This window comes from Euwallacea similis, chromosome 26, assembly GCF_039881205.1.
Source record: "Euwallacea similis isolate ESF13 chromosome 26, ESF131.1, whole genome shotgun sequence".
NCBI lineage: Eukaryota > Metazoa > Arthropoda > Insecta > Coleoptera > Curculionidae > Euwallacea > Euwallacea similis.
Genome location: NC_089634.1, coordinates 731871 through 745072, shown reverse-complemented (window position 1 = coordinate 745072; position 13202 = coordinate 731871). Strand labels below are relative to the sequence as shown.

The 13202-nt window shown below is 39.6% G+C and overlaps 1 protein-coding gene and 1 pseudogene across 1 annotated transcript; one reads left to right on the top strand and one right to left on the bottom strand.

The window, feature by feature from the left end:
- Positions 1–1370: 1370 nt before the first annotated feature.
- On the bottom strand, positions 1371–4772 carry Stt3A (catalytic subunit 3A of the oligosaccharyltransferase complex). The gene is made up of 11 exons (XM_066402504.1): positions 4462–4772; positions 4261–4402; positions 4030–4210; positions 3584–3979; positions 3310–3522; positions 3061–3249; positions 2888–3001; positions 2576–2764; positions 1994–2279; positions 1756–1941; positions 1371–1704 (listed from the first exon to the last, which is right to left on the bottom strand). The coding sequence occupies exons 1-11, from the start codon at positions 4562–4564 to the stop codon at positions 1586–1588; spliced, it is 2118 nt and encodes a 705-aa protein (XP_066258601.1). The 5' UTR covers positions 4565–4772; the 3' UTR covers positions 1371–1585.
- Positions 4773–9989: 5217 nt separating this feature from the next.
- LOC136417142 (lysosomal Pro-X carboxypeptidase-like) lies at positions 9990–11816 on the top strand (annotated as a pseudogene).
- The last annotated feature ends 1386 nt before the right edge of the window (positions 11817–13202 follow it).

Below are 13202 nucleotides of genomic sequence, written 5' to 3'. Positions count from 1 at the left end.
GCGCTTCATGTGCCCTTTTAACTAATTAACCATGGAATATTGTTTACAAGAAATCTATCTTTGCACGAGTGTAGTGAAAAAGGGCATTCATTGTTACGTAACATACATCTTGGACGTGCATGAAAGTCTCGTGAACACTCACTAATTTGTTATAACGAAAGTTACATTAGTTGCATTACTTCCCAAAGTTTTTGTGCCGTATTGCGAAAAATACAGGGTGTAACGTCATCGTAGAATTTTCCCACAGGGAGATAGTAATCAAAAAATGCTAATAGGCCTGTGGTCAAAAATGCATCATCTTCCACATACAGAGTCACAAAATTTAACTTTTTCCCCATATTTTACATTTACATTTATTTTCCTTCTAAGACATTTGATTAAATGTTATGAATTGCTTCAGATAGCTGATAAATGAGCCGGATGATTATTTTTCCCTTACTTTGTTTACATTCTTAATTCGCATCGATAGATATAATATTTTTGCAAATCCTACGAAAACTGTGTGTGTAGAAGATACGAAAATACTACAAGAGACCGAAAAGCTAAAAAATTAAAGAAGGAATTTTAATTTGATATTAGAATTCATACAGGGTGTTCCAAAAAAAAGATACAAAGCTTAACATTGTACATAACCCAAAAAACACAACACCTTGTATATGGCTACCGACAATTTTAACGTTTTGTTGTAGACGGTTTTAACGAAAATAGGTGTATGAAATTTCAAAAATTTAACTCAAGGCGGAAGTGAGAAAAACGAAAAATATGAAAAAAAATGTTCCACCCTGTATATCAAAAATGGTGCGTTTTTTACTATGGGCATTACAGAGTTTTTTAAAAATTATTTTGCAGGGTGCTATCGCTCCCTGAATATCTCCATGGTGATATATTACACCTTATTCCTACTTTTTCTAAGAGAAAAAAAAACAGTAAGTCTGAAAAGACACTCCGTCTTTTTTTATTCAATTTTAAATTTCAAATATTAGCGCCATGTCAGACTCCAGTGCCTGCTACAAGTTTGCTTCATGAAACTACAATAAACATCACCGATATTTTGTGGGCCCAATTTGTAAGTGCAAAATTTGTTGTGGTGCATGTAAGGGCATAGTCCAATCTGGGTTCGGCAAAAAATTATTATAGAGCTTCATTGTTATAGTCGCTACTGCATACTCGTCATCCACTAAACGTGCCTGCTCAAGGTGTCTATTACGGTCGCTTAAACCCTACACATATGCCTGCTCTACTCCCCTGATTCAAGCTTTTGCCATAAGTTCACGGCAGATACTGGTGTCTGTTACTCACCTCTTTAAGTGACTCCTTGATAGAACCTCAATGTTGGATCTGGCACTGAACGTGTCAAATAAGACAAAAAATGAGGTAGGAATAAATGTTTTATTGTATACGGAACATTAGAAAAATATACAAACACATTTGAGCTGTTTTACACCTACAAAAACTATAAATAACGCTATAAAAAATACGTTAAACAATTAATACTTGACGCTAGTTATTATATTTAGGGACTAAATGAGATGTGTGTGAAGATTAAACAGGTTTGTATAAGATTGCTCGTAGGTGTACAATTAATTTACAACGATCCTCGATTGGGTAGATCTTTCACTTTGTATATTCGCACAAGCCAGTGCTCTGTAGTGTAGGCCTCTTCTAACACGTCCAGTTCGAAGTCTTTATTCCCTATCTCGGCTCCTATAAAATGCATGTTTTATAAAAATCTGAATTAATACCACATCAACTTACCTCTAACTCTGTCCCAACCAGGAGGCTTGCCTCCCTCAGTATGGACTTTTCCGAATCGATAATAGCACATTTTGTACATTAAACAGTTATGCAAGGCTGTGGCCCCGTCTTTGTCTACTCGGAACTCTCCCGAAGGAGAATAATAGTTGGATTCGTGTATGTGTTTACCCTTCTCAGTACTGCCACCTTGAAACCTACATGTTGAATTCACCTTTAATACGAGAATGTAGAATATTACCAATTCGAACCATCCATAGGAATTTATTGATGTCGTCGGACGAATACCCGGTAAGCCCGCCGAATATCACCAGGACATAGTCCACGTCAAGTTCTCGCATTATTTCCAAAGCTTTTTCTTCCCCGCTCGCCATTGCCTGACCAACCCGACTGATGTGAGTATTATTCCAAGTGTTATTGTCGACTAAAACGGTTCGATTTGCCATTGCGGTGATTTGGTAGCCGTAGTCCCACCAAGACATGATGCGGGCATCTTCGGGAGTGTTGAATTTCAACCAACCATAAGCCTGATAATGATCTCAGTGGATGAAAACTTGATTAATTATATGTATACGCCATTGTCAAGAAATGTTGCTAGTGAATTTTATCAATAGTGAGGGACCATTATTGAAAATATTGCTATTATGGAAAATGTTCGTTAAATAGTATTTTTACATTTGAAAGAAACTCCAAAAAATTACCAACAATAGCGAAAAAAACTATTTGGTTATTAAATACCTGGACGCAAATTTCCATGCTTTTTTCCATTTCTTGATTAATGACTATTGAAGATAATCTTTCAAGGAAAAAAAACGGAGCTTACCTCTCTAAAATCGTCAAATATGATTCTGGACCCATCATGAGACCGTGCACTCAACACTATGGAAGGAGAGCTGTAAGCCTCACTCGTCACCCAAGTGCAATGCATGGTATAAGTGGTCAAAATGGCGATGGAAAGCACCGCAAAAGCAGTCGCTACGACACTTCTATTTTCGTTACTTGTAGTAACAGCCTAAAAACGCACCATTTTCAACAGAGTCATTACGATTAAGACCCAAATTATTAAAGTGCGGGAAAAAGTGATATTAACACTGTACTCCCACCTTTCATTAATTTAGTCCTAAACCTGAAATACCTTTGATCGCCTTTGGGCTGTAGGTAAAGGCGTTAGAAACCTGCTTAGCAACCTGCTTAAACCGGCTCCGGATAAAGCGCAAGCGGCTGGAGCTAGCACTAACATAAGCCGAACCTATGTTCAAAAAGTATCTACTTGTTAAACAAGCCTTGAAGTAATTTTCAAAGCCTTACCATGACACCGGCAAAATACACAGCTGTGGCACCATACAGGGCCAAGAAAAACTTGGCATCAGTGGCGTCTTTGAAGCACAAATAGAGCCCTGCAGGTATCAGCATGGCCAGTACATGCAGATCAAAGAAAAATGAAGACCACGCTGTGGGTTGATGCTCGGAAACGGAAGCGATAATCGGAATGTGATTCTATATTATCATACATAAATATGATAAGCAAAATTTGTTTATATATATTTTAGATATTACTTTGGCATATGAGGGGTCTAAAAGGGCATAAAATCTGCCAGTCCAGGGGGCCACTTTCCCAGATAAAGACAGGAATATTAACCCAATAGCCAATACTGCACCTATAGTGCTGATAGAAAATGAAATTAACATATCAAAATCTGAGCTATTTAACTTCTTTTTTAAGTAATCCACAAAAGCATGGATTTGACACAGGCCAAACACTCCTAAAGCCTGAAAAAACACACATCTCACCCTTTTTTTCATTCATGGTCAATTTTAAAGTATAACTCACCAACATATGTTCAGAACTTTGCACTGGCTGGAACCCCACAAAGGATATTTGCATAGACAGAATGGTGCCCACACAATACAATGTGCTATAAGCTACATAAATTCTGTGTGAAAACCGCCCCGTAATCATAAGTGTAAGGACATGCAATGGAATTAAATTAATAAGGAACACATATCCACCCCATGAGGAGACCATATAAAAGTAGGCCAGGGCAGCTAAAGTGCCCCATTTTATGGTGCCAGTCTTCACAGCTTTAATCCATGCATAGTAGGTTAGGAGCATACAGAAAATGGCAATGCCTTCATTGTCATAACTGCCTGCTACAGATCGACTGATATACCCTGGCACTATTGCCACAAAGGCTGCTGCTGTTAGACCTGCACCTTTATCAAATATCTACAAAGTTTATGTAGCATAAATTTTGTTTGATTTAATGTTAAACTAACCTCTTTTGTTAGTAAATATGTTATAAGAGTAGTAAGGGAAGAGAACAGTGGAGCTAGAAATACACAGACATTTCTTATATTTATATCGATATGCAAAAACTGTCCCAGACGGAAGAGGAATACTGATGTAACCATCAGTCCTGGATAAATTGTGCCTCCAATTATTCTCCCTAATGGGTACCTAAATTGTATTGCTGCAGATTATTGTGAGAAAGCTTCTCCTACACCTACCATGCTCTATCATCGAACCAATTGTGAAAGGCATAAAAGCCATTTTCGGCTAAATACTTGGTGGTTCGATAGTTGAAGTAAGGATCAAATTCATGAATTACGGACTCAAAGCGGAGAACTGAGAACAACCTTGTTGCAAATGCTGTAAATTTTGGATTATGGTAAATGAGAGTATAAAGTATGAAATAAGGAGGGACTTACATAGAACTGCAGCTAAAGCTAAGATTGATATGGTTAGCAATGTTTCTTGCTTCTTTAGTTCCTGGGCAGAGCCCTGGGGTACCTTTTTCTCAAAAAACCACATCCCAACGCCTACACGAAAGTGAATTTGAGGTTAAGTGGCAGAAACCTGTAAAATTTAGCCAAAAGCGAGAGCCTAGGAGGCTTTAGTTTAAAGCCCTACGTAGTTTGGGGTTGCCTCTATTGGAATTGCATAGCAAAAATCTGGTTTTAATATTTATATTTTGGGAAAAAACATTTTTTTATCGGCGAATACGTATACACAAAACAACAAAACCAGCCGGCAAATTTGACAGTGACGGGCCTCCTTCTGTATATAAGCCACGAGTGGAAATGTGGCAACGTGGTAGGTGGTAAGATTGGACGCCATTTTGCAGCGTATTTTCTTTAGGTTTCAGTCAGTTGCAGAATTAATGCAGCCCTGAAAGAATAATTTCTAAAAAAACGAAAATTTATGTCCGAAAAATATTTAAGGGCTATATACAGCTTGAAAATTTTTAACGAAAAAAACGTATTTGTGTTGTGATCGCCTTTTACAGCAAGGGCTAACCCTGCTTTATAATTTATTTTTCCCTTTCTTCATCTTCGTTTCATAGCAGAGCATCATGGTTGACACACACGATCGGTTTAGATAAGCCACAAAAAACTATGTAATTCTTCGTTTTGCCTGATTTTGAAGAAAAAGGTTCGAAAACGTTGCGAAAAATTTCCGTCTAGTCAGTCTAAAAAACTTTCGAAACACCAAGAAACAAAAAAGACGCACATTAGATTTAAAAAGATGTATTAGAATGCCGTCATTTGTAATACATTTTTTCGGCCACGCAGTCTTCAGTTTGGCTACTAATACCTAGATGACGCCACGAAAAAATTAAAGATTTTTCCTCTAGTAAAAATTTGCTTAACTTAATAATGCATAGATGGCACCTCCTCAAGTTTTTTTAATGAAATGGTGGAGGTGCAACGGGTTTCATCCTTGAATATTTAATTTGCTGTGAATCTCATCACATTAACCATGGAATTGTTTTAGGTTGTGATTGAAAATAGTCATAAGACTTTTCCGTTTTGTGCGTTCACGGTCTAAACACTTCGTGTTTTTAAAGGTTCATCGCGTGGTGCCTTCACCATTTTCTCGCAGTTTCTAGTGCGAACTGGAAAGATTAGGCGGCAACTTTGCAATTAGCGTTAAATTCTCGTAATCGCAATTTGCCTTGAGAGCATTCTGTGACACACACACAAAGTATATTTCTAATGGTGAAGAAGGTATAAGAAGTAGAAGTACGAATGTAACATAGTTTAGGTGTTTGGGTATCATTCGGGCTCCGTTGCAGGGGTGAACATCGCTTTGACAAAGTTACACATCATGTGCACTCATAATTTCAAAAAAATCTAAACTGTAGAAAAGAATCTGCCAAAAACGTATGAATCGTTTTTTCTTCGAACCGAACATTACGAATTTTGAAGAGTCAAGAACTAATGTATGTATAGGTGCCTGTTAGTGGGCCCCTCGGGAGGCTCATCCCATTTGCCCGATAGGACTCATAGGAGGCGGCATTTCAATTTAAAATATTGTTTGATACGATGACGTACTAAATTTAATCAGGGCATCGTGTGCGAATTCGTGTGATGGGCCTGTCATGGCGGAAGAAAGATAGCACCGATGGGACCGCGACCGCCTTCCCAATTGGAATATACGCGATAAATTTAACGCTTTAATGGTAATTTAGCCTCAATATTATGCGCATACGGTTCAGCTTTCATAGTCCATAAACCCTCGGAAATCAGAAGTACCTACCAGGAGCGTTTGAATGCGCAATCCTGCGCGTATTTCAGATGAATTCACCATAATTGACTGCGGAGTTAAGCGAAGAATAATTACAAAGCGAGATAAATAATATATTTTATTAGGTCGCAATGGTCAGATAAGGCATGCTATATGTCCGATAATTAGGTGATATATCGGCGGTCGTGACAGAGGAGAGGCCCGGCCTAACCCTTCAGATCTCCCAGAGGTGTCATACTGTTGACATGAAATATTGCCATGTAATTTGTCTCCTACATGTTAGATTTATTAATTACTACGTGTTTGGGTAATGATACGAAGGCGGGAATTACGATTTGGGCTTGATTTTTGCTACCCCTCCCGGGCTTTTCTGCAACGAAATAAAGCTTCAAACCTAAATAAGGATTTAAATCAGGAAGTTCGCCCTGCAAGCGAGCTCATAAATTACGGGTAAACAACAGAGGCAACGGGAGTTTCCGGAGTATACATCACAAAATCCAATCTAAACTTCACGGATGACAAAGTGGCGACCTTATAAATATGCGGCCATATCTTGGCGGGATTATGCCGCCATATTTTACGTGAAGCGGCTCAAAATGGCTCGGATCCGGAATTCATGCTGCCTTTTGTATGCGAAGGACTCGCTCCTCGAACGGTGCATTTTTCTGATTGGCTGCAATACTTCTAAGTAGGGCTGTTAACCCTAAAAAGAATTTATAATAAATACTATTTTCACCTTTTACAAAAACGAATTCCTGAGGGTCGTAAACTAGAGCGGGTCTAAATCATTGGAGGATTCCTAAGTCTCTTCAATTTACGTCCGCATGAGAGAAATCATAAAAATATGAATCAGTTAGGGGGAAAATATGGTTCTTGATGTCTTCAATCATTGAATAGCTTTTTGATGCCTCGGGCAGTGTTAACTCGTCTTCGGCGCCGAAAAATCCAACCTCCGCCAAATTTCCGACGAACTTTGCGTCACACGCTCGCGAATTATCAACATTAAACGGTGGATGCAAATGTGGGCGGTGGGACGATTAAATTTGGGCAAATTTATTGCGGAAACAACGTGCGCCCCTGGTTAATTCGTCGTCCGTCCTTTTAGGGTTATTGAAAAGAGCGATCGCGTATCCCGTGGTAGTAAAGCGGGCGAATGCACAGCCCCGCGGGACTGGAGACATGCCGCCTTTAAGTTTTATGTCCGAGAAGGCGAATATTCAATCATACAGACCGATGTCGTATTTGACTCCATAAAACTACTTGCAGCGCCTTCCGGCACATATCCTTAAAACGTTCGGTCATCGATGGGGGAGCAATTTGTGCCAACTGATGATGACACACTTTACGTGATCACGTCCATCAGGGAAGTCAACCGTGCAAAGTAATACACCTTAAAGCTCGCGGTCGAATCCATCTTGCCAAAACCTTTTCAAATGAATAATGGCGCAGTCGAAGTTTCTTTTTTTAAGGGGGTGACAAGAAAAAATGCCCCGCAATGTTTTACAATCTTTATATTACGTTTTGTCTCGACTGGGACTTATGTTCTGTCAGACCGATTCGCATAATGGCTGAACTGCCTATGAATTATTTAAGGGACTTTGAACGACTCTTCCCAATTGACTCTACTCGGGAAGGCTCTGAGATGTCGAATAACTTTGGATTTTATAGGAGTTATTTGCCATACGAACTCTTTTGTAGTTTATGCCCCAAAAGAATTAATAGAGATGTCCTGCAATTATTCCCGTCGAAAACGGTAATCTGTCGGCGTTGAAACGAGGAGTTTTCGCTCTGTTTCGTTTATTTCATACACAGGGTGTACCATATCATCACGGAGGCATTCGAGGGGCTACAGTACTCTGCAAAATAACAAAAAAATGCGAATAAATCCACGGTCAAAAACGCACCACTTTCGATATACAGGGTGGCACATTTTCACGGTTTTCATAATTTTGTTTGCGTTTAGATTTATTTTTGTCTTAAAAAATGAAATTAAATATTACGAATTGCTTCGGATATTTGATACCTGAGTGGGATGATTATATTTTCTTCATTTCCTTTACGTTCTTAATATGCAACGATAGATATTTTTGCAAATTCTACGAAAACAGTGAAAGGTACGAAAATGCTGCAAGAGACAAAAAGCTAAAAAAAATTAAATTTGACATCAGAATTCATACAGGGTGTTCCAAAAAAAGATACAAAACCTGCAATAGTACATGATTCAAAAAAACATAACACTCGGTATATGATTACCGATGATTTTGATTTTTTGTTGTAGAAGGTCTTAAAGAAAATAGGTGTACGAAATTTCAAAAATTTAACTCAATGTATACGTGAGAAAAACACGAAATATAAAAATTAACCACCCCGTATATCGAAAATGCTGCGTTATGAGCCTATTAGCATTTTTTTATTATTTTGCGGAGTACTATCGCCCTCTAAAATATCTCCATGATAATATGTTACACCCGGTATATTATATGTACAACCCATACGCTTTAGTTCTGTTCGGATTTTAATAATACTTTCTTCCATATACACTAACTAGCAATTTTTGGAACACCCCTAAAGAGCATATTAAAATTTTCCTTCGATTTAAACGGTTTCAATTCATGCCGCAAAATCGCAGTTTTTCCAGAAACGGGCTTTCTCCGGAAATCGGTAAGAACGTGTAAAACTGAATTTGCTATGAAATTAGTAGATCTTCAAATCAGAGTTAAAACAATCATAGAATTTTATGGGTGGCCCACCCTTGAGCCATCCCTTCTTGAGCCTAATCACTTTAAGTTTCTACCAGCTAAAGATCTCGTTTTTCTGGTAATTCTCTTCCTTACAGCAGTATGAAATTTAACTTTAATGCTTTCGAGCATTTTCCTATTGCTCTTTAGGTCTGCAGTGGTTTCATTCAGGGTAGCTTTCCTTCCTTGATGGTTTGTTTAATATGACTGGTCTTCTTTAGGGCGTGGATATTTGGGCCTTCAATAGAGACATCTCTATACCATCCTTTTTTTAGATTTTTAAGAATTTCTATGAGACTATTGCATTCCTTAACGACAAACTTGTTTAATTATCCTCGACTCAACACTATCCTCTGCTCTTATCTTAATGTTAATTTTGTTTATTTCCTAATAAGAAATTCCAACCGGATCTAATGATGATCACTTGCATAAGCTTCACAGATCACCCCTTGCATGCTCTTGTAAACCAGAGGTGTAGCTCATTCTTTGCACCATCATTGCGACCCCTGAATTTCCAGTATAATAAATGAACTCATCCAGCATTGCAATTCGAACCGAATTTATCACATTTGCCCAATAACAGAGGTCTTTCTGTCTATAGTAGTTACATGAAGAATCATCGGTTGCTACACCACTGCCTCAGTCCATATCAATTGGGAAGAGCAATTCGGGGTGGGAAACGGGGGCATAAAGCTTTGGGAAGACAAGAAGCCGGAGATCTCTAAGCGGACATTAAAGCCAACGTTTATGTTTTCGACTGCGTTTTAAATGTTTATTTTTGCGGTAATTCCCGCTCAAAGCACAGTTTAAATTTTAATAAGCCGACTTGGGGTTGGATGCTGAATATTTGAGAGAAACCCTCCAGAAAGCATTGTGTCATTGTCAGTTAAGCCATATAGTAATGTTCGCTAATGTCCTCAAATTTCTGTTGCTTCTGTACATCCCGCAGGCAAAATTAATGAAATATACTGTACCAAGAACTCTTCCTAGACGTGCTCGTCGACCATTTCAGCCTCACCAAAAACAACGGGATCTTCAAACTCGGATACTTGCTAGCGGAGCACCTCAAAGGGGCTCCACTTTCTTCTACTGCGGCAATGAAGCGGACATAACAGTCTTCTAAGAAAACAGCGAATTTCTCCTGGACATAGCACCCACCTTCAATGTTTTGGCAGTCTTTGCTGAGTACCGCTACTACGGCCAATCAATACCTTACGGGATCTCCTCTTTGAGCTCTCCAGGGTCACTATGGTACCTCATCGTCTTCCAAGTTTTAGCCGATTTCGTGTGTGTAATCGATGCGGTGGCGAAGAAGTATTACAACATCAAGCTAACAAACGACACTTACTCTATAATAGCTTTTGGGGGTCCGTATGGGGGAATGTTGGCCGCTTGGATGAGAATGATGTACCCATATGTGGTGCTTGAGGCCGTAGCTTCTTCGGCTCCCCGTCTTCAAGTCAACAACTTGCAATCCTGTAAAGCTTTCAATGACACCGTAATGCACGTGTGTGCCAAGAACGACAGCTGTAGCTGCCCACTTCGAGGGTCATGGGATATTTTGAGGAATCTATCCGCATCTGTTGAGGGGAAAAAAGAAATTTCCGGAGTTTTTCGTTTGTGCAAACCTCTGTACAGTGAGGAGGATGTCAGCAAGTTCGTGGACAGTTTTAGAAATATTTACGTGAATTTAGCAATGCTAAATTATCCTTATTCCACAACATTTTTAACGCCCCTGCCTGCCAATCCAGTAAAAAGTTTTTGTGATACGCTGAAGAGCCATGGCCTGGTGCAAAGCTCTTTAGATTTGACGAAAGCTATTTCTATTGCATTAGAAGTGGTCACAAATTACTCTGGAACTGTCAAGTATAACAACATAGAGACCACTCCAAATAAGCTCATAGACTACGCCTGAAACTTTCAGTTAATTATGTGACAATCGACCCATTTCAAGTGGCGAACAGCATGAATTCAAGCACCTGTAATATGCTATTAACTTGAACTTGACTTTAGATCAGAACATTACAATTTTCAAAATGAGCCTACAGAGTTATCAGCCCCACAAGTTATTCGATATCAGACTCAAAAAGGTATAACATAATAACTGATTTTGTCTGTTTAAATTCTCATTTTCCACCACCATTCTGAGATGCAGTAGATATAATGTACATGTCAACTTCGTCCAGAAAGTATTGTCATGTCTTTCGTCTTCGTTTAGGCTCATATAATAAACAAGGATAGCTATGTGATGCGGGGTAATTGGTGCTCGGAATGATTTGATGGGATTGGCACAGTGGTGCCTAATAAAAATTTTGATAGTAAACGAAGCAATATACACGTCGAACTCTATTTTGAATTCGAATGATTCTTTCGTCAATTTCGTTACTACTTTCCTCTTTTCTTCACAACTTTTCTTTCCTCTCAGATTTACTTTGAACCGGTTATGCCCACATGTTCCAGCTCTGCCGACATGTTCGAGGCCACTAAATGGGATTACTCAAAATTTTCTAAAGGGCGCTCTAAGAAGTGAACCGTACTCAGTGGAACAGGTGTTGTTGCTGCATGATGGAAAGATGCTGAAGTACATCTCGAACATCGTGGTAAGCAATGATTTTTTTGACCCATAGTTTAGCGGGGTGTTGTTGAAGAATATCTCCGGAAGCGTTGTGGCTATTTTCATTCCAGAGGCGGCGTATCATTACTATCTACGGGGGGCCAACCCTGTTGATTCGAGATATGCGACTGACGCTCGGAAATTTCATGAAAATCAAATCAGAAAGTGGCTTAATGTATCTTGAACGATTATTTTGTGCGGAAAGATAATGGCCCCGGGAATATTCTAAATGCACATGCGCTGCAACAAGACAAGTGTCAAAGTTATTGGACATGTATAGACGAATTTATTCCGATGAAGCGTTCTTTTCTTTTCCGGGAAGGATCTTGTTTTTCATTTTTTGTTAATGTACTTGGAACGAACGTCACTGGAGCATTCATCAACAAATGGCCGGTGATTAAGCGTCCGCCGCTCTGCAGTGCCAAATCAGTCCGCCAAATTAAATCCGGCCTCAGATTATTACATACCTCAGTGACTGTTCATAAATATCCGCCCCCGACGGGTCGTTAAGCACCGCCACCCCCGTCATCGCTGGATATTGCCGATACTCCACCACGGGAACGATAGGGGATAATTAACGTTGGAGGGTTGCGGATAAAAATAACTACAGACGCCAATGGGGCTGAGATGAAATTCAAAATTGCTGGCAAGATTCAAAATACTGCGGATGGAATGGAACGAATTATGGCAGGCGATTAATACTCGGCAGTAACCACAATAGGATTTGCCTTTCCCGCGATATTTTATAGCCCACGGTTCGATGTGTGCTGCAATTTGCACAGAATGTACGCTGAGGAATTTCCATTTATCAGCTGCGAACTAGTTACTGGAATCGGGAAGCGAGAGTTCATTGGGTATAGATTTTCTGGGCAGGGTCGTCCGAATTTTCTTACGAGCGTGCGGTAAAGTACCTTTGCCGCACGAGTGCGGCAAAACAAAAATTAACGCGCGCAGAACAAAGTCAGTGTCAAAAATTTTGTTGGGCAATGTCAAACCGCCGATGTTGACAAGCGCCCGATAAAGCTTTGTGCTGCACGTGTGGGTGGAGGATTAGAGGAGCACATCTCCATCCTTGTTTCATTAACATTCATTAATCAAAACAGGACGATTTCGGACAATCTGACAGGTTTGAGCGTGGGAGGGACCAAACTGCACGGAAATCCGCAAAAAGCAATTTGCGTAATGAACAAACAGACCCAGCGGAGGCTTATTGGGGCATTTATTTGCCGGGCATTAGAAAATTAAAATCGCTGTTTGCCCGCCGGGGACGGCAAAAATGGCGAAAGTAATCAGGTAATGAGCAAAAACAATCGTAACTCGACACCAATCAGTTAATAATCCGAGTTGCTCCTCGGAGTGACGTATGGGGCCGTTAAAGCCGAGCCACGTTGGTACTCTAATAATTTGCTTCGGCGTTTAAAGAGTATCAAATAGAGGTTCTAGGAGTATGAGCACCGTTCGGCAACAGAGCCTTAATCCCCATTGTCAGTTTTACTCGTTTAGAAGAGACCTGCTAATACACCTGACGCCCCTTCTAATAATGAATTGCTCAATCCAATAATGGATTTTA

Excerpts from the sequence above, each read along its gene's own strand:
- Stt3A (XM_066402504.1), bottom strand. The coding sequence starts at position 4,564 with ATGTGGTTTTTTGAGAAAAAGGTACCCCAGGGCTCTGCCCAGGAACTA. Across the intron at positions 3,980-4,029 it reads CATATTTACTAACAAAAGAG|ATATTTGATAAAGGTGCAGG; the intron begins GTTAGTTTAACA and ends TAAACTTTGTAG. Across the intron at positions 2,280-2,575 it reads TATTTGACGATTTTAGAGAG|GCTTATGGTTGGTTGAAATT; the intron begins GTAAGCTCCGTT and ends GATCATTATCAG.